The 20,055-nt window shown below is 50.1% G+C and overlaps 1 protein-coding gene across 1 annotated transcript in view; it reads right to left on the minus strand.

Annotated features, from left to right (window-relative positions):
• FBN3 (fibrillin 3) overlaps nt 1-20,055 on the minus strand; it is a 112,349-nt gene that overhangs the window by 24,595 nt on the left and 67,699 nt on the right. The window contains exons 11-25 of the mRNA XM_075723822.1: nt 19,293-19,436; nt 16,682-16,801; nt 14,826-14,951; nt 14,178-14,300; nt 13,184-13,459; nt 12,757-12,810; nt 8,683-8,808; nt 8,188-8,313; nt 7,221-7,340; nt 6,361-6,498; nt 6,230-6,280; nt 4,843-4,968; nt 4,031-4,258; nt 3,757-3,882; nt 3,259-3,387 (exon numbers count right to left, since the gene is read on the minus strand). Coding sequence (XP_075579937.1) covers nt 3,259-3,387; nt 3,757-3,882; nt 4,031-4,258; nt 4,843-4,968; nt 6,230-6,280; nt 6,361-6,498; nt 7,221-7,340; nt 8,188-8,313; nt 8,683-8,808; nt 12,757-12,810; nt 13,184-13,459; nt 14,178-14,300; nt 14,826-14,951; nt 16,682-16,801; nt 19,293-19,436 — 2,013 coding nt within the window. The remainder of the gene's footprint in view (nt 1-3,258; nt 3,388-3,756; nt 3,883-4,030; nt 4,259-4,842; nt 4,969-6,229; nt 6,281-6,360; nt 6,499-7,220; nt 7,341-8,187; nt 8,314-8,682; nt 8,809-12,756; nt 12,811-13,183; nt 13,460-14,177; nt 14,301-14,825; nt 14,952-16,681; nt 16,802-19,292; nt 19,437-20,055) is intronic.

The following is a 20,055-nucleotide window of genomic DNA, read 5'->3' on the forward strand; positions in this document are numbered from 1 at the left end:
AAAAAAAGAAAAAAAAAAGGGGGGGATTAAAAAAAAAAAGGGGATAAAAAAGTTTATAAATGCCAGACTAAAATGACAATGGAGGTGACGGGCTCCTATCAAACAGTCCCACAGGACCCACGCCTCCGGTTCTCCATGGTGGAAGACTGTTCCTAATGAACTGCAGAATGCAGGTTCAGTGCTGATGTTGTTTATTGCCAGGGGCTGGCAATAATTCCTCCCTCATGAGGCTGAAGCCAAGTTGTTTTGCCAAACACAGGCAGGAAGAAGTTAATCCTTGACCATGGGAAATGCCATAGGGTCACAACACCCTTGGGGGTGAAATGACTCAATCCTCTGTCGCCTAGAAAAAAGGATAAAGGTAGAATTGTGCAGATAATAGTGAGCATTAAAAAAACCAGAACAACGAAACACAACATCCTTATCTAAAGATATCAGAAATCTCATTACTGAAAGTTAGCAGGCCATCAGTGGGGTCTGTGACATTCTCAGTATCTCAGAAATGGAGGAGGAGAAGGAGGAAGATGATCAGTGTGAGCTGTGGTAACCCACGCTACAAACTGTATGGAAAAGACAGAAAACCATGCCAGTGGCAGGCCAGGGATATATTTTAAAGAACCCAGAGAATCAAATATGAAAAATAAATAAATGGTATTGAATCATGCCACAGACTGATGTGGTTTGAAAGTCCAAGCCAAAGCAGAAAGAGCAGAATATTAAGACTAGGTCAGTCAGACAAGTTAGTCTGGCTAGACAGACGAGAAGAAGAACATGGTATGCCAGGAATTAGAGGACAGCAACAGTCTGGCTGACTTGTTGGAGACGAACTGAGGTACTGAGGTCATTGATGGGATTTTTTAAGCTACAAACAAGAATTATTAAATTGAGAACAGATGAGAATCTGACAGAATAAAAACAAGCATTGGCCAGATGGGAGGAGCTGTAAAGAATTATCTGAGGATAAAGGACGATTAAATGTTCCCAGGCAGGTGAAAGTAAGCCCTTACCATTGTAACTGGAAATAGAATGGGGTAGAAGAATGCAGATGGTCTACGAGAACATCTCATGAAGGACTTGATCTGTGCAAAAGTTTGGGGAACTGGACAGGGGCCTGATTAATAGTTGAAGCTGGTATGAAATTGCTGCAGATTCAAAACCCAAGGAAAGGTGCAGGAACAGCAACAGTTGATTAGATATCACATGTAAGTGAGACCAAGTTGAGAGTCACTTTAGAAAAGATTCAGTGGAAAGCAGTCCAAGAAAAATTGGATGAATCAGCAAGATTCAGAGCTAGAAGAGACATGTTATCAAATGGTGAACCTCTTGCAGAGCAAGGTATGAGATACCTCCATGTTCTCATGCCAACAGAGGCACATGGCTGTAGGATGTGCAATGACAGCAGGAGGCCAAGCAGTGCTATAAAGACCAAAGCTTAGTATGCCTTCTAATACAGGAGTGGAAATAATAGCTCTACTAATCTCAGCAGTGATCTAATGATGATATAACTGACAGCTACTTGCAAGGAACATATATTATCTAGAAAAGGGACCAAGCTACATGTAACTGGATTGAAATGACTGATGTGGTATGTGAGACAGTATTTAGGGCAGGTAGACGTACCAGGTTAAGAAGATAACTGTGGTGGCATGGATAGGGTACTACACAAAAAGATCTACAAGTTGAGAAACATTCTGCAGTGGTGTTTGAATACAAGGTTTAATGTAAGGGTTGAACATATGATATTAATAATGTCTGGAGATGGGTGTACATTTAGTGTGGATATGTAAATAATCAGTGGCAGAATAAATAATAGATGGGTAACACAAGACTGAAAGAAGTACAAGGAGATGAGACGTCACACAAAGGAAACAGCCAAGTGTGTACGAGAATTGGAGCTCATAGCCACTGAGTTCAAGCTGCTGGCCTGGCAGAGCTCCACTGTATACTAGCCAATCCCAAGCATAAAGGTTGCCATCTCCCTACATAGCAGGAATGAAAATACCACGCATGGATCCTGTCCCAGCTCAGTGGCAATGCCAGGCTCAAGCTCCAGCTGCTGGTGGCTGAAACAAGAGGAAAGGTTAGTGGCCAAGGTTTGGTGCAAGGGAAGGTCCAAGTGAGGGAAGAGTATAAAATAAAGAAGAATGAACATTGTACAAGTACATGAACAAGTACAAGATGAAAAAGGAAGTACAAGGCTTTAGTCTTATGTAAAAAAAGGAAGGCAACATTGCACTGGGATTGCAGGGAAATGCCCTTTGGGTTTAGCAAGCAGGAAAGGGATAGGAAAGAACTTGAGAAAAGCTGGTTGGTGGCCCCATGGGCTCCCAGCACGGGCTCCCCAGTGGGCTCCCACAGCTGAGGTAATGGTGGCCAGGAGGTGGCAGGGCAGGACCAACGATGTCCCATGACTGTCATCGCAGGAAGAGCCCAGGATGCTCCCCTGGACCTGGCACTATACCCAGAGTCCTCCCTGACGCTGGCCTGGGCTGCCAGTCTCCTTCCCCATCTCATGGGGTACCACCAGCCCGGGTGCTGGGCACAGGCTCTGGGCTCTGGTCCAAGAGATCCTCATATATAGAGGTCTCTGAGGGAAGGCTCCCAGTTTTGGCCCCAAGTCTGGCAACCTTTTCACGGTCTGTCCTTGCTCTGCATGGTACAGAGCCCTGGGGCACTGCTAGAAGAGACAGCATGAGGCCCATCACTGATGGACTACTGGCCCACGTATGGCACAGCATCCATGCAGGAAGCAGAGGCTACAGCTTTGTCTCTTTGCTCTCCTTCTCTGGAGGGGTCTGGGGTTCAAGCCAAGCCTTGCTGGGGACATGGCCTCTCCCTTTATGTCCTCCAGCTTAGAGAGCCTGTGGTGTGTCTCATGACTTCACTTTGCATATGCTCTGCTGTCCTTCCAGGGTTACATCTATGGTGCTCTCAGCTACACACAGAGCATTCCTCTCTCTACACATGCTGTCCTTCAGCCCAGCTCTGCCCTTGCAATCAAAGCAAAGCAGAACACTCACTACCCTGGGGAGAGCAGGGACTCTCTGCGGCACAGGGACTCCCACAACTCCCCTAGAGGGCAATGAAGAGATTTGGCTTGATACCAGGGAACAGGGAGCCAGACAGACAGGTAGCCAGACAGCCAGATGCACGGAGAGCAGCTTGGCATGAAGCCGTTTGTCAGATCTGGCACCAGCTACTTTCTTCCCTGTTGCAAAAGAGTAAGGGTGCTGCCCTGCCCTAGAGACAAGTCCTTACCCATGCAGTTCTTCATCATCATGAAGCCACTCTCGTAGCCTTCGAAGCACTCGCACTCGAAGCTGCCTGGCGTGTTGACACAGGTGCCATGGCCACACAGGTCTGGTGAGATGCGGCATTCATCGATGTCTGTGGGGATGAAGACCAGCTAGTGGAGGCAGGACAGACACAAGCACCCCTACAGCTGGCACTGGGCTGCCTGTACTGCACATCAAATTCAATTAACAAGGACTGGCAAGTCTGACCCAGCAGACCAAGGAACTCCTCTTCCTGAAGGGAGAGACAGCAGTTAAACTTTCTGTCTGGTACAGGACTGATCCTTCATTCCACGAGCAGGAGGAGCCTTCTGCTCATGGTCCTGCCCTTGGCTTCTCAGCATGTTCCTAAGATAACTGCCATGACTCCTCTGGGTACCACCATCATGCTAAGCATCCCACAAGGCAGGCAAGGCAGCAAGACGGGCATGAGTGGTGCGGAGGGAGGCTATTTTTCCCTTACCTGTGCAGTTCCTTTCCTCAGCATCCAAAGCAAAGCCGTTGCCACAGAGACACCTGAAGCTGCCAATGGTGTTTCGACAGGTCCCATGAGTGCACAGGCCAGAGAAGACCTTACATTCATTCACATCTGTGGGTGAAGGCAGAACAGCAGTGTTTTAGGGAGGGGATGTCTGCAGTGAACCTAGGGTCCCAGGGCAAGCAGCAGGTTCCTTGAGCTGTAGCTGAGATGGGCTGAGCACAGCCCATAATCAGCAGCCTCCCCTCTTTCTTCTCACCTTTGTAGAAGGGCCTTCCTGAAAGCACGTCTCCTCGATTGGCAAAGCCGGGTCCCCTCGGGCAGATGGCCTTGTACTCACTGGAGCCGATCTTGGGACATTCTTCACAATCGATGCCCCAGGCTGAGCCCACAGAACAGCAGCACATGTCGATCCGGTACTTGCCTGGCAGAGGCTCCGTGCACTCATCTTCATCCCACTTCATGTAGCACTGTTCCACACGCACGTCTGGTGAGAGAGCAGAGCTGAGCCCTTGCCTGTAGCACCTAACCTCTGGTAAAACCAGAGATATCATTTTCTGTGACATAGTTAGCAAGGTTCCTAGAACAGTTTTGCTGTATGCGCCATTTGGATGAGGCCACCCTGTTTGGGATGCTATGAGATATAATAGTATGGACATGGACAGTCTGTGACTGTTGGCAACAGGTCCAGAGAATGTACCCTCCATGGTGTAGTTAGTAGTGCAGACAGCCCCTATGAAGGGCAAAGGTTTGTCACTGTGTGCTCAGAAAGCAGCCACGAGTTGTTTTAGGGTTGGCTGGGCCATGTCATTAACCAGTTAGATTACCTATTTGGCTACCCCTGAAGTCCACCCAAAGAGTGGGAACGATTGCATTGCTGGCTGGGCCTGGGGACATGAAGTTATGGCAGGCTTGCCTTGGTTAGGCTGCTGCGTTTGGCAGCCCTTACCAGGTATGACATGCCATCACTCAATTCCCAAGGCTGCTGCATGTGGTGGGTAGGGTGTGGCTGGACCTCTGTAGAGAGGGCTAAACAGAGGCCAGGAGCTGGGTGAGATGAGGTGTCCTTACCCACACATGTCCTAGCAGTGCCGTCAAGGGTCAGTCCTTCTGGACACTCGCACCGAAAGGAGCCAGCCGTGTTCACACAGCGTCCATTTGGGCAGACGCCAGGGAAGACCTCGCACTCATTCACATCTGTTGGCACAAAAGCAAGAGACAGGCATGATGGTGGCACGTGGCCAAGCTCAGTATGGCCTTGAGGGGCTCCTGGAGGAGGCAGAAGGTGCCCAGAGATGCCCACCAGACTAAAATGGGCAACTTGTCGCAATGAAAAACACATGCTCCATGCACAGCCACAGCAATGTCCAGACACTTTTCCAAGGAGGCTGCATTAAAGAGCCTTGTCAGAGACAGACAGACAGACAGGGTGGTCCTGTTGCACATGTGCATAGCTGGCACAGCACTGACAGAGTGGCACCAGAACTCACAAACATGAGTACTGTTGATGGAGCAGCTAAACCTGGAAACCCATTTCCAGGTACATCAATGACAAGAAAATCATCAGTAGTAGTCAGCATGGATTGACCAAGCGGAAGTCATGCTTGATGAGCATGATAAAATTCTGTGATGCAATGACTGGCCTGGTAGATGAGGGAAGTGTGACCTAACCTTCAGTAAGGCCTTTGACACCATCTCCCAAAAGATCCTCATAGACAAGCTGCTGAGGTATGGGCTGGACAAGCAGACAGTGAGGCAGATTGAAAACTGGCTGAATAGCTGGGCCCAGAGAGTGGTGTTCAGTGGCATAAAGTCTAGTTGGAGGCCAGCAACTAGTGGTGTACCCTAGGGGTCAATACTGGGTCTGATGCTGTTTAACACCTTCATTAGTTATCTGGATGATGGGCTAAAGTGTGTCCTCAGCAAATTTGCTGATGATACAAAACTGGGAGGAGTGGCTGATACCCCTGAGGGTTGTGCTGCCATTCAGAGGGACCTTGGCAGACTGGAGAAATGGGCTGCCAGGAACCTCATGCAGTTCAACAAGGAGAAGTGCAAAGTCCTGCACCTGGGGAGGATCAACCCCAGGCACCAATATATGCTGGGGGTCACCCATTCGGAAAGCAGCTTGGCAGAAAAGGACCCAGGGGTCCTGGTGGACACCAAGTTGAACACGAGTCAGCAATGTGCCCTTGCTGCAAAGAAGGCTAATGATATCCTGGGCTGCATTAGGAGGAGTGTTGCCAACAGGTCAAGGAAAGTGATCCTTCCCCTCTACTCAGCACTGGTGAAGCCACACCTGGAGTGCTGTGTCCAGTTCTGGGCTTCTCAGTACGAGAGACAGATGGACATACTGGAGAGTCCAGCAAAGGGCCAGACTCAAAGATGCAGGATAGCAACAAATAAAAAAATTACCATGTTCCCAATAAAAAGTATTCTGCGTCCTGCAGCACTTTACCTTCACACGTGACCCCCTTCATCCTAGCATATCCCCGGGGACAGGCAGTATCTGCAAGAAAACAGAGGCACATCAGCAAAGAAGTGGGCTGCATCCTGCCTTCCCGATCTCTGTGCCAAGCAGAGCCTTACCAATCTCACAGCGCTCACAGGGACTGCCCCACGCTGCCCCCAGCGTAGCACAGCACTCTGATTTCAGCGTAGCTCCGTTGATGTTCACCTCGCAACGCCCATCCTGGATGTTAAGCCAGCATGTCCCTTTCATGCTGTCTGTAGAGGCAAAGACAAGGCATGAGTGAAGAGCTGCTCCTTGGTGGAGGTTCCCAGCTTCATGGCAGCCAGGCTGCCATGAGAAGCAGCTACGACAAACTATCCCTGAGATGTAATGTGACTATTGCTCTCTGGTGTTGTATCATCTTTTAGGCTGGGAGGCCAAGCACTTCGCAGCATGGACACAAACTGTGCTGGTCCTCAGAACCCTGTGCCACTGCTGTGCTGTGGAGCAGCATTTTTGTGCTCTCTAATACAACTGGTATTGCATCAGTTCTGCGTCCTCCCTTTTCCTAGTCCCAGACTGCTTCTCTTCTGGGTAGAAATAGTCCCTTCTCTCCAGCTGCCCCAGTGATGCCTTGCAAGGCACTGACCATCTGGGAGTGGGAAGTGGGTACCTTCTCATCATCTTGATGAGAAGGGATCTACTTCAGCTTAACGTGCCTTAATGTCAGCACACTACAAACCCATCTGGTAAATGAGAACCCAGCATCCTGATGCCCTGCATGATCCCCTGGGAGCGCTGCCTGAGGCTGCAGCTTTTCAGGCTCCCTGGATGCATAAGAGATGTTAACAACCAAGGAAACACTAGGTGAGAAAGTGAGGCCTCAAAGGATCCCCATCCCTAAGGCAAGAGCATGGGACTTGCTTCAGATGAACAACAAGGGGTTCTGATGGGCACTGCTGATATCAGAGCTGCCTCTAGAAGGCCACATCCTTACCCACGCAGATGGTGCCACTGGGGTCCAGCTTGCTGCCTGGGGAGCACTCGCAAGCGAAGGAGCCAGCATTGTTCCTGCAGACACCGTTCACACAAGGGTTAGAGGTGCACTCATTGATATCTGTGGGAAGAAAGGGACTGTCACTGTAGCGAGTGCCATGGGACCCAGTTTTCTGGGCCAGAGACGGGGAGATGAGAAGCAAAGAACATGAAGAAAGTAGTTTTTCAGCTGTTCAGACAATCACCAGTCCAGGCCGTGGGAGTCCTGCATCCTACTCAAGTATGCACCATCTCAAGAGGGATGGGCACTGACAGCAGACACCACGAAATTAATTAGTTTCTTCAGGACTGAGGGAATGGATGGGATTGAGGGTGGTGATGCAACTACTGGGGAATGATGGACTCGCTCAGGGCTGCTCCTGGCTAAGATGGGAGCAGTCACAGCGCTGAATATGGCCTTCATGGACCTGTCTGAACCAGATGTGAGGCTACATAGCATTTGCCATTTTTCACCTTCTTTACAGAAAATCAGGTTTTTTTTCCTCTAAACAGACATTTATGTGCAAAGTGCCAGTTCTCAAATGTTTGAGGACTTTGTGGTCAGGAAATGGTTTCCCCCACTCCAAACTGTAAGCTTTCAATCAAATCCCCAACACTTGCAATTTTGGTCAGGTTTTAGCTAAAATTTTGGGGGCCTAGAGGAAACTGTTCTGGTTTTCAGTCACTGAAAATCCCAGATGTGCTGGGTTTGGATGTCCACTATTTTGAATGAAGTGTGAAATTTCCCCCTAGGAAAAAAAAAACCAAACCCACAAACCCAAAGCTTGGACCTGCTCCAGTTCAAACCTTTGTGGTCAAAAGGGAACCACAGACATGTTAGAACTTGAGCTCCCTTTCAGGCAGAACCTCGGCCCGTAGCTCTTTACATCTTGTGAATATGTTCTCTGTTGCCTTCAGAGTCACATTACCTTCACAGGTATCTGTCTCCGTCCTGAAGACAAAGCCCTTGGGGCAGGTGCAGGTGTAGCTGCCGGGTGTGTTGCGGCACAGTCCATTGTCACACAGCAAACGATTGACAGTGCATTCATCAACATCTGTGGGCAGAGAGATGGGGTTTCTGAGCTACAATACCAGCATCCACTCTTCTACTCTGCCAGCCCTACAGAGCTTTGGCAGCCTGAGAGGCAGAGAAATGCAGTACCATCCTCAAAGCAATACAATGTGGAAAGTATGTTAAATCACGTACGTGTAGTTTCTCACATAGTGCCTTGTGCTCTTCCATGTGGACAAGGCAGCCCTGAATGGGGACAGTGCTCAAGGGCATCAGCTGCTGTATCCCCTCAGGCTCCTGTGCAGCTGGAGGTCTGCATCTGGCTCCCAGCCAGCGCATGCCATCCTCTCCCCACCAGCACTGAGCTCCTGGTTCCCTATGCCACTCTGAGCTTGTGCTGCCCTGAACTTACCCACACAGTTTTTGCCCGTGGGATCTGACTCGTAGCCCAGGTTGCAGATACAGCGGTAGCTTCCACGCAGGTTCTCGCACATGCCATTGGGGCAGATGTCTGGGTTGAGGGCACATTCATTGATGTCTGCACAGAGAAAGAAGTCCAATTAGATGGACCATGGCAAACAAGTCTATGGGACCTGATGAGATGCACCCCAGAGTCCTGAGGGAATTGGCTGATGTAGTTGCCAAACCACTCTCCATGATATTTGAAAAGTCATGGCAGTCAGGTGAACTCCCTGGTGACTGGAAGAAGGGGAATGTTGTGCCCATTTTTAAAAAGGGAAGAAAGGAGGACCCTGGGAACTACCAACCTGTCAGCCACACCTCTGTGCCTGGGAAGATCATGGAACAGATCCTCCTAGAAGCTTTGCTCAAGCACATGGAAGACAGGGAGGTGATTCGAGACAGCCAGCACGGCTTCACCAAGGGCAAGTCCTGCCTGACCAAACTAGTGGCTTTCTATGAAGGAGTGACTGAATCAGCGGACAAGGGAAAAGCAATGGATGTCATCTTTTTGGACTTCTGTAAAGCCTTTGACACAGTCCCCCACAACATCTTTCCCTCTAAATTGGGGATATATGGATTTGATGGGTGGACTGTTCGGTGGATAAGGAATTGGTTGGATGGTTGCATCCCAGAGGGTAGTGGTCAACGACTCGATGTCCACATGGAGACCAGTGACGAGTGGAGTCCCTCAGGGGTCCGTACTGGGACCGGTGCTGTTTAACATCTTCATCAATGACACAGACAGTGGGATTGAGTGCACCCTCGGCAAGTTTGCAGACGACATCATGCTGAGTGGTGCGGTTGACACCCCAGAAGGACAAGATGTTATCCAAAGGGACCTGGACAAGCTGGGGAGGTGGGCCCATGTAAACCTCATGAGGTTCAACAAGGCCAAGTGCGAGGTCTTGCACCTGGGACAGGGAAACCCCTGCTATCAATGCAGACTGGGAGATGAAGGGATTGAGAGCAGCCCTGCAGGGAAGGACTTGGGGGTACTGGTGGATGAAAAACTGGACATGAGCTGGCAACGTGCGCTTGCAGCCCCGAAAGCCAACCCCATCCTGGGCTGCATCAAAAGCAGCATGGCCAGCAGGTCGAGGGAGGGGATTCTGCCCCTCTGCTCTGGTAAGACCTCACCTGGAGCCCTGCGTCCAGCTCTGGAGCCCTCAGCACAAGGACATGGACCTGCTGGAGCGGGTCCAGAGGAGGCCACCAAAATGATCCGAGGGCTGGAGCCCCTCTCCTACGGGGACAGGCTGAGAGAGTTGGGGTTGTTCAGCCTGGAGAAGAGAAGGCTGCGGGGAGACCTTATTGTGGCCTTTCAGTACTTAAAGGGGGCCTATAGGAAGGATGGGGGCAATCTTTTTAGCCAGGCCTGTTGTGACAGGACAAGGAGTAACGGTTTTAAACTAAAGGAGGGGAGATTTAGACTGGATATAAGGAAGAAATTTTTTACAATGAGCGTGGTCAAGCACTGGAACAGGTTGCCCAGAGAGGTAGTGGAGGCCCCATCCCTAGAAACGTTCAAGGTGAGGTTGGATGGGGCTCTGAGCACCCTGATCTGGATAAAGCTGTCCCTGCTCACTGCAGGGGGGTTGGGCTGGATGACCTCTAAAGGTCCCTTCCAACCCAAAGCATTCTATGATTCTATGATCCTATGAAATGCAAATACAGAAAACTTCCACCCCCTAATTCTTCATTGCTCCTTGGTGTCAATAGCCAGCTGGGGCACTCCTCTGCAGAAATCCCTCCTTCCTGTCCTACCTACCCTCCTGGTTTGATCCAGTAGGCCCTGGGGAGCCTTGTTGCTCTCCTCTGGGTGCTGTGGAGCTGGGCATCTTTGTCCTGGGGATACACAGCTGATCTAGCATAGGGCTCTGAGCTCAGGAGGAGAGAACTGGATATGGGGTTGAGATGAGCCCAGACTCAGTTCCATATCAAGGGCTCTCGGGTCCGTCCTTCTGTTACATTCCTGAGTCTCCTTACAGTATCTCTATCCCAGGTACTCAGGTCAGACCATTTAATGAACACTCCTACTGGAAAAGGTGGGAGGAAGAAGCTGTTTGTAAGGTGCTGTGAGCAGGATGCTGGGGCCAACTGGGGTAAGGGCAGAGCATGATGGACAACCTGCCTGTGCATACACAGCCCTACCACAGGGGACCATTGTTGGGGGCAGAACAGGGCTAGGAGTATTGAGGTGTGTTGGAGAGCATGCTGTGGGCAGCTGGGCTGCTAGTCCACGGCTAGATGGTCACAGCAAAGCCCTTCCAATGGCAAAGTCCTTGTATCTCCTAGCCTAGCCATGGTCCCCAAGCTGAGAGCTTGCACAGAGTCCTTCACCACACAGCTGCTAGGCTGGAAGAAGTCCTGATCAGGCCAAAGAAAATTTCCTTTCCCTATTGCTGACATAAAGAAGTGTCTGAAAGCAACTTGGGCAGCCTGGAAAAAGAGGTGAGGACCTGTGGCCTCTGCCTTGTTCCTGGCCCTGGAGAATGCATGGTGGTGGCAGGGCAGGGACAGAGGGGAGTGTTAGTTTGGGTGAGGGCGGGGCCTGGGACAGGGGCCAATGCGTGCCAGATGTTAAAACCTCAGCTTCAAAGATTTGCAAAGTGCCTTGGACAAATCTGCCTCAAACTGAGAGATTTTTGGATGGTTCTGCAGCAACGTGTGGCGGGTACCACAGCCCCTGTTGCTCACGCGCATGGTGGTTGGGCTCAGGTCTGCAGGGCATCTGGCAGGGAGAGCCGTGGGCATCACTGCCATCACCCACCTCCTGCCTGCTCCCCCCGTCAGCAGCACCAAGGGCCCTGTGCATGTGGACAGTAACCCAGAAGGGCAGCAGCCAGGTGGATGGCATCTCTTCCTCTGCATCAGCATCATCTCGCTGCCTTTTTGGAGAAAAGCTCTGGTGCCCAGGCAAAGAGATTGTACCCTTGCAAGAACTAGCCTCCTCAAAGAACAGGGCAGGTTTGTATTTGTACAGCAGTGTCCTTGCAGTGCCATAGATGCCAGATGGCATGCAGCCCAGGCCAGGGCTTCCCAGACACTGCTGGCCTTTGTCTCCATGCAGTTGGAGTTCAGTTACATCCCCAGGGAAATGCAAGCCTGGAGACCGCTGAGCGCGTATACTCCTGGCTGCGGGCAGCGATGGGCTGACCAGAGCATGTCTGACGTTAGCTTCTTGCTAGAAAGCATCTTATCATTAGCCTGAGACTGACTTCGGCCAAGACATGGTGCCCTGGAAGGAAGCCCAAGAAGCCACCAGGGTTTTGCCTCTGGCTCATTCCCATTTGGAAAGTTTTGAAAGGCCATAGCTATCTGGCTGCTTTGTGTTCTTCCTGCTGATCCAAGCACTGCCCAGGTCTGGCAGCGCAGCCGCCTGCCTGACCTCTTGCACAGCTGTCTAACTCAAAGCAGCCCCTTGGCAACACATCCCAACATGCGTTTATCGCCTCCCTCTCCCTGGGAGACTGTGAACCCTCTTCTCCTGTGACCAAGGAGCTGGAGGGCAGAGGAGGGAAACAAGCAAGAGGATGCAATTGGTCATGCTCTTCATTCCCATCAAAGCAGGGAGTAAAGCCAAACTCTGCATGTGCATCCCCAGAAATGTAGTTCCCACAGGGTGCCAGGAATCCACCACTTGATTCAATACACAGTCCTCAGGGATGCTTGCTCAACTTTAACTCATGGTGCTTTAGGGAGGAGAAAAGACACATAGCATCCATCTTCCCCTCTGCCCAAGCTCACGTCCCACCCACAGACACTCACTAACACAGAGATAGGTTCTTGCATGCGCTTACACCCACCCAGGATATGCAAGCTACCCTGCACTTACAAACAGCTCTCGCATACATGAGTGTAACGTGCTAACGCTCCAGCACACCCTCTGCAGTGCCAAATTTCTCATGGAACACACTCCCACAGTCACAGAGATGCATGCACACTCCGTTAAAAGCAGCTGAAAAAGAGCTGAGTGTGACATTAGATGTGCCTGTCTACGATACAGTACACGGAATGCACATACCTCTGCCATCAGCTGTTATTCCAATGCCGCTACTGCAGAGTGCCTGGAATTCAGCTGTGTAGAAAACACAACAGAGCCATTAGCTTTTCTAGACAGTTCACACACAGTGACATTAATTCTGGATAACATCGGATTTATTGTTTGTTTGTTAGAATGTCATCTGTGGGCTTCCAAGCAGTATCTGTTTATACTTATGCAATGTGCGTTTTAGAACTGATACTCGCAGTTAGTAGTCCAACACTGTGAGAATCCCGGCAATGAGATCAGCCTCAGATTTGTTGACTGCATGGCATCCCTTTCTCCCTGCCTATGGCCTTCCCATGTCACTGCCAAGCTGTCTAGGCCATCTCAGGGACCTGTCAGGGACCCACAAAGTCTCTGAGTGCCTCCCTGGCTTTTTGCCAACTCAGATGGAAGAGGAGCTCACCAGAGTTTTTGGCTGGACAGGGTTGGCAGGGCTCTCCGAAGCCATGGTCTGGGTTAGCACAGCAGCACTCGGACTTGGTGACTGCTCCTGGAAAGGGACGCGCGCACGTGCCCTTTTTAATGCCTCCATAGCAGGTGCTGCGCATATGGGTGTCCACGCAGACTCGTCCATCCACCCCGATAGCCAGGCCCCCGAGGCACTCGCAGCGGAAGGAGCCCTCTGTATTAATGCACCAGCCATTCATACAGATTCCTGGCGTCTCACACTCGTCAATGTCTGAAAGAAGAAGCACAAACTGGCTGTTACCTACCCACAGGCAGCAGGACACACAGACAGGGGTTTTGGACTATTTTGCAGGGAGACTTGGAGACTAAGAAGGAACTAGAGGTGTAGTTTAGAGCATCACATCCCCTGCATGCTCTGCTGGCTGTCCCTGATGGTTCAAGGGAAGGAACAGGAATCTGGGCTTCTTCAGTCTCATGAGACCCAGCTCCTTCTCAGAGCAGCAGGATCTGGTGTCTGCTCTGTTAATGGGGCAGTGACCCAGAGAATTCACCCTGTGTCACAGCAGCATTATCAAAGAAATGCTGTGTTCTCCTCCTCCTCCTTTCTCCACGCTGCCTTCACATCCTAACTTTCTTGGCTTTGGGAGGTGGCACACAAACTGTAGTGGAATGTGCTCTAGAGGCTGGGGAAGCTGTGGAGGTGATTGCTACCAGCTCACACTGGATGTACAGAGCTTCACAGCCCTGCTTAACCTCCTTCAGAAAGAGGATTTAAGCTCCAATTTGCGCTGAAGTAGTGGAGCTGCAAGAACATTCTCCCTTGTGCCCATCTGCTGAGAGGGGGTAGTTTCTGGTGGCAGAGCAGGAGATGCCTGGCAACAGCCTTGGTTTTTCTCAGGTCCCCTTCGCCTCAGACACATCACAAGTCCTCAGGAACATGGACGGCAGGCTGGGAAGAGGGCAGAGACTAAGCCTGGGGACGTACGCACCGACACAGTACCGCCCATTGGGAGCCAGCACAAAACCAGGCTTGCAGATACATTTGAAGCTGCCGTCCTCATTGATACACATCCCGTTGAGGCACATGTTAGTCGTGGCACATTCATCATGATCTGGGGAGGACAAACAGAAAACATGAGCTGAGCCTGAGAGCTGCAGCAAGACTCTCCTGTGCTCAAAAACTCTCTGTCCCCCATCTCATGGTCAAATTGCTTCTTATGGCAGCAGGTGCTAATCCTCAAGGCAGCGTTCCCACTGCTGCTCCTGGCCAGAGCTGTCCTGCTGTATCCCTGCTGCTCTTGGTACCCTGGTCAGGCAGTGCAGCTCACTTGCTCAAGTGCAAGACTTGCACACTGGCTGCTGGAGGAAACAACTCTCAGGGTGATAGAGAATGTCCTGCGCAACCTACAGGAGGACTCCAGGAGCACTAGCACCCTTATAAAAGCGCCTTCCTATTTCAGTGCAACCGTACCCTCTCCTCTCAAGTTAAGACACACTATGCCCTAGCAGCGTCTACCCAAGATAAAGGGAGTATAGCACAGATTAAAGTAACCACCAGTCCCCCAAGAGAACATAGTCTCAGCTCAGTCCCAACCTCCCCAAGGACACAGATGACAGCACATCAGGACATAGCTTACCAACACAGTTCTTGCCATCAGGGGTAATTTCAAAGCCAGCATTGCAGATGCACTGGAAGCTGCCATCAGTGTTAACACAGCGGCCGTTCCTACACATCACTCCGTTCATGATGCACTCATCAATATCTGGCAGGGAAATAAACATAAGAAAGTAGCAGCAGGTGGAGTGAGAAGCAGTTCCAGCTTAACCTGCCGCATGAGAAAACCAGGCAAGTGCTCTCAGACACTCAGAGTGTGCCCTGCTCCAGGATCACACTCTTCCCCTCTGTACAAACTGCCCGAGATGGAAAAGATGCGGAGAAAGCTTTCTGCACGCTCTGGAAGCATCACTACATTTGTGAGGTTACATCTGTGGGATCTCATGCCCTCCATGATGTCTTTGTCAACGTCCTGCCTCAGGGCCCCCTTTGCAACTCAAACTATCCTAGGCAACAAAAGCCCTCAGATCAACAGCCACGGACTAAGGCCTGCTACTAAGTGCCATAGAGATGTGGTCCCAGTGCCTCAGCAAAATGAACTCCAGGACAGAAGCTGGGGTACAATGTGGCTGGCTGCAGTACAGCAGCAGGGGAGGTGCTGTGTTGCATATCAAGAACATGGTGTCCACTTGCTCTGGGAGACAGGCCACTGAATGCCTCTGGGTAAAGATGAAAGATGAAAGGAAGGGGACTATCTAGGGTAGGGGGTTGTTACTGACCCTTTATCCAGAGCTGGGGAAGACAGGATGAGCTATTTTATAAGCAAATTACAGAAAACCAATAGATCCAGATGCTTTGTAGAGCCTAACGTGGAAAAGTTAGCTTGAGAGCAGCCTGGCAGAAAAGGGTCTGAATCACAGATGAAATGGGGTGGCCCTGCACAGAAGAAAACCTTCTTTTGGGCTATATCAACAGAAGAGCTGTGTGTAAGCCACATGGGACAGTTTCTCGTCCTGACAGCTAGAGAGATCACAGCTGAAGAATGACATCCAATTTTGGCACCACACATTAGAAAAGATAAAGACAAAATGGAGGAAGTTGAGAAGATAAAAACAAGGACAATGAAAAGCTTAGAAACGTTATCAATGAGAGAAGATTGAGAGACTTGCATTTGTTTAGTCTAGAAGGGAGATGACAGGGGGGTTACAAGTTGCAGTTTCCCAACATGTAAAAAAATGTTTTAAAGGAGACAGTGATGAACTAATTTTCATGTCCAGAAAGAGAATCACAAGAAGAATACAGCTTAAAAGATTCAGTTTGGAAATTAGGAATAGCCTTTCACATTGTCAGGCAACTGGGGGGGTCCTTTGGAAACCCCTTCATCAGAAGCCACTTGACAGGGAAAAAAAAAAAAAAAAAAAAATCAAAGGTCAGGCACTGACAGGGGAATTTGCCTTTGCTTCTTGTTCACATGGGACATTACCTTCCCATAATTCTTTATTAGCAGTCCCTCATCCAGAGCACCATCTTGCTGCAAGACACTGACAGAACAACTTTGCTAGAAATCATAAGCCCTACATTGATACAAGAATTCCTCAACATCCTATCTTTTGTCAAAACAAAATGTTGTTATCTTGAAATAAGAGTTTTGCTCTTGAAAAGGACCCTGTAAGTTCCTTGATTGCTGCTAGCCAATTTTAAGGTAGATAAAGGTAGAGGAAACTTCTCCTTGACAGATTTCAGTAGACTGCTGGCAACTCAAATAAGTTGTTCTGAAATCCCATCACACACCTGGATGGGAGGTTGTTTGGTGCTGGGACTCGTCACTCTGTTTCCACTTTACAACCATTTTCCTTTAGTACCTGAGTCTCTGATAAACCTGTTGACACTCTTGAAGCACACTGTGTCCTCCCAAAAGGAGACACAGAAAATACTTACCAATGCAAGCCTGCTTTGTGGGGGTGCTCTGGAAACCTTCGTGGCATTTGCAGTGGTAGGAGCCAGGGGTGTTCACGCAGTCACCATGCACGCAGGGGCTGCTGGAGCACTCATCCACATCTGCAAGAAGAAAAGCCTAAGCCTGCGAGTCACCATTATGCTGGGAATGCAAAACAAGATACCAGGACAGGCAACAAAGGCTGCCTCCTGTGAGCTGCTGAGCCCATCCTTTCAACTCCAGTGCTCAGCATCCTGACAGCACAGTCAGCAAGGTCCCTCTGGATGGCATCTCTTCCCTCAAGTGAATCAGCTGCACCACTCAGCTTGGTGTCATCTGTAAACTTGCTGAGGGTGCACCCAATCCCACTATCTATGTCACTGATGAAGATATTAAGTAGTATTGGTCCCAGTACAGACCCTTGAGGGACACTACTCATTACTGGTTTCCACTTGGACATTAAGCCATTGACTGTATCTCTTTCAACACAGTCATCCAGCCAATTCCTTATCCATCCAACAGTCCATCTGCCAAACCTATATCACTCCAATTTAGAGGTAGGAATGTTGTGGGGAACTATTTAAAAGGCCTTACAGAAGTACACGTAGATGACATCTGTAGCTCTTCCCTTCTTTGCTGATGCAGTGACTCTATCATCAAAGGCCACTAGATCAGTCAGGCACAATTTTCCCTTGGTGAAGCCATGTTGGCTGACTCTACTCACCTCCATCTTCCATGTGTTTCAACATATCTTCCCTTCTGCACAGTTTATAGCCATCAATCGCAGTGCTTCAGTTATGTGATTAGTCCCACCACACTTCAGTGTAGCTTTCTAGCTATATAGTGGCTTCCAACTCCTCCTGTTTGTTACCCATGCTGCATGCATTGGTATAGAGGCACTTCAGCTAGGCTATCAACCCTCTCACCTTTCTAGAGGAACACGCCCTAATTCCTTTCAGGCATTTCACAGGTGTTTCCCTGTTGGTTCCTAATACATCAGCAGCTCCTGGGTTCTTCTTTGTTGCTCAAAACTCCATCCCCTTCTCCCACTAAATCTAGTTTAAAGGTCTCCTTCGAAGTCTGGCCAGCTTGTTGGTGAAGACCTTCTTGCTCCACTTGATCAGGTGAATCCCATCAGCTCCCAACAGACCTGGCTTCTCATGGAAGCCAAAACCTTGAGTATGGCATCAGGCATGCAGTCAGGCATTCACCTGTTAAATTTCTCTCCTCCTTCCTGAACCCCTTCCTCCGACTGGGAGGATAGAGGAGAAGACGAACTGTGCTCCAGATTCTTTTAACATTGCTCCAAGTGACATATAGTCTCTTTTGGTGGTTCTAAGTTGCCTTGTTGCACTATCATTAGACCCCACATGGAACAGTAGGAGTGGGTGATAATCTGGAGGGTTCACCAGTCTCAGCAGCCTCTCAGTGATGTCGCAAATGTGAGCTCCTGGTAGGCAGCAAACTTTGCTAGATAAATTGTCTGGATGGCAATTGGGTGCTTCGGTGCCTCTCAGTAAGGCATCTCCAATTACTAATGCTTTACGTGCTTTTCTGGTGGCACTGGTTCTAGTGTATGTGGGGGGCTGGATCAAGGTTGCGTGGTTGGCTTTTCCTGGATCTTGGCTGTTACTCATGTGCTCTTTGTTCTCCAAACCCGGAGTGTCATATCTCTTACGTAGGGGCACTTCAGAGGAAGGTTCTTCCTTCTGCCCTGAGCAGAGACAAGGGTCCAGTCTCCTTCATCTTATGAGTTACATGTCAGTCAGCTCAAGGTTGAATTCAGGCTTACCCCCACCTTGCGCAGCCTTAAGGTAGGGCTATCACTCAGCCTGGAACAGCACACGATACCGTGTATCAATCTCTCACATTCCTGGATACTGCGCTGCCTGCTGAGCTCCTCATAACATAGGTGCTTGTTTGAAGAGTTCTTCTATCTGGGCAAACTTCCAGCTATGATATCCACTAGTGCCTTCAGGTGCTAGGGGGACTTCCAGGTGCTGGATCTCCATACAACCTAACGTCTGGACAGTTATTTCAGCCCTTGGGTGGAGATGTCAGGATAGGAAGGCTGTTCTTTGCAGATGCAGTGGGCGGACACCATTTTCTTTCAGCAGGATACAGTCTCTTTATAGTTCTCAGAAAAAATAGCCCATTTACTTACAAAACGGTAATTCTTTTGAAAGATTACATCCTTCTAATTCTAATTCCTTGGAGACCTCAAGCTTCTGAGTAGCCTTGCACAGCCACCAGCTAGCTGGGGTGACTGTTGGGGCTGCAGCCTAAGCCTGCGGGGTAAGCAGAGCAGGCTGATAACTGGCAGAGTGCCCTGCCCAGGGGCCGCTTCCATAGGGCTTCCCGTGGCATGAACTGGCCACCACTAAGCCAATGGCAATGCTGTGGCTACCAGAGTTGTCATCCTGAACGTTCCTCAGGGGCAGACATATCCTTTCCACCATGCTGCTTCAATACCTGACACAAGCGCTCTATCTCCAGTCTGTTGTGGGGAGCTCTGACTGGGATGGGGGCTTTTGGGACAGCAGCTCGAGGTGCTGTTAGGAACAGGCACGGAGCACAGCTGGAGCTGACCCGTGTGCATCTCAGCCTACTCACCAATGCACTCTCCGCGCACGTCCTGCTTGTACCCCATGTTGCACTCACAGCGATAGCTGGATGGGGTGGGGATGCAGCGTCCATTCAGGCAGAGGTTAGTGAAATGCTTGCAGATGTCAATGGTCTGATTCAAAGTGGCGGTTCCTGGAAAGCACAGAGACAGCATCAGGTAGAGGATTACAGCTCCCTTCCTTTGATTGTCCCCAGGGTCAGTAAGTTCAAACACTGATGGATCAGTGATCCTCCTGGGCCCTGAACAGCCATGGGGCTGCAGACACAAACTCATCTGCCTCAGAAATCTCTGCAGGGTGCTGCGGTACCTGGCATGCCCCTACCCCACTGACATGCACAAGATGGCACAGCCTCTCAGAAGCAAGGTGGGAATTAATATTTATTGACATCCAGTGTATTCTCACAGGCTTCAGCCCTTAGCAAAGAGTTATATGGGGATGCACGAGAGAGGTGTCCAAGGTGTTGGGAAAAACAGTTTTGTTTTGGGGAGGCAGAGAGCGAGGTGGTGACATGAAAGCTTCATTCCTATTTGGTAATTAGAAAGATATTCTGCATTGGAGCCAGCCTCAGCTCCCTTGCTCTGCCAGGAGACGCTGTTTGATCTGCTTCTGGGCTCAGCATCCTGCACAGCATTAGTGTCACATCCCATCACTCCCCCTGTGTCAAAATAAACCTTGTAGCTGGCTAAGAGCATGGGTACTTCACTCGTGTGCATGGCTCAGAGAAGTGGGCCGGCACGCAGGCAGGCTCG

Source organism: Pelecanus crispus, chromosome 20, assembly GCF_030463565.1.
Source record: "Pelecanus crispus isolate bPelCri1 chromosome 20, bPelCri1.pri, whole genome shotgun sequence".
NCBI classification, from domain to species: domain Eukaryota; kingdom Metazoa; phylum Chordata; class Aves; order Pelecaniformes; family Pelecanidae; genus Pelecanus; species Pelecanus crispus.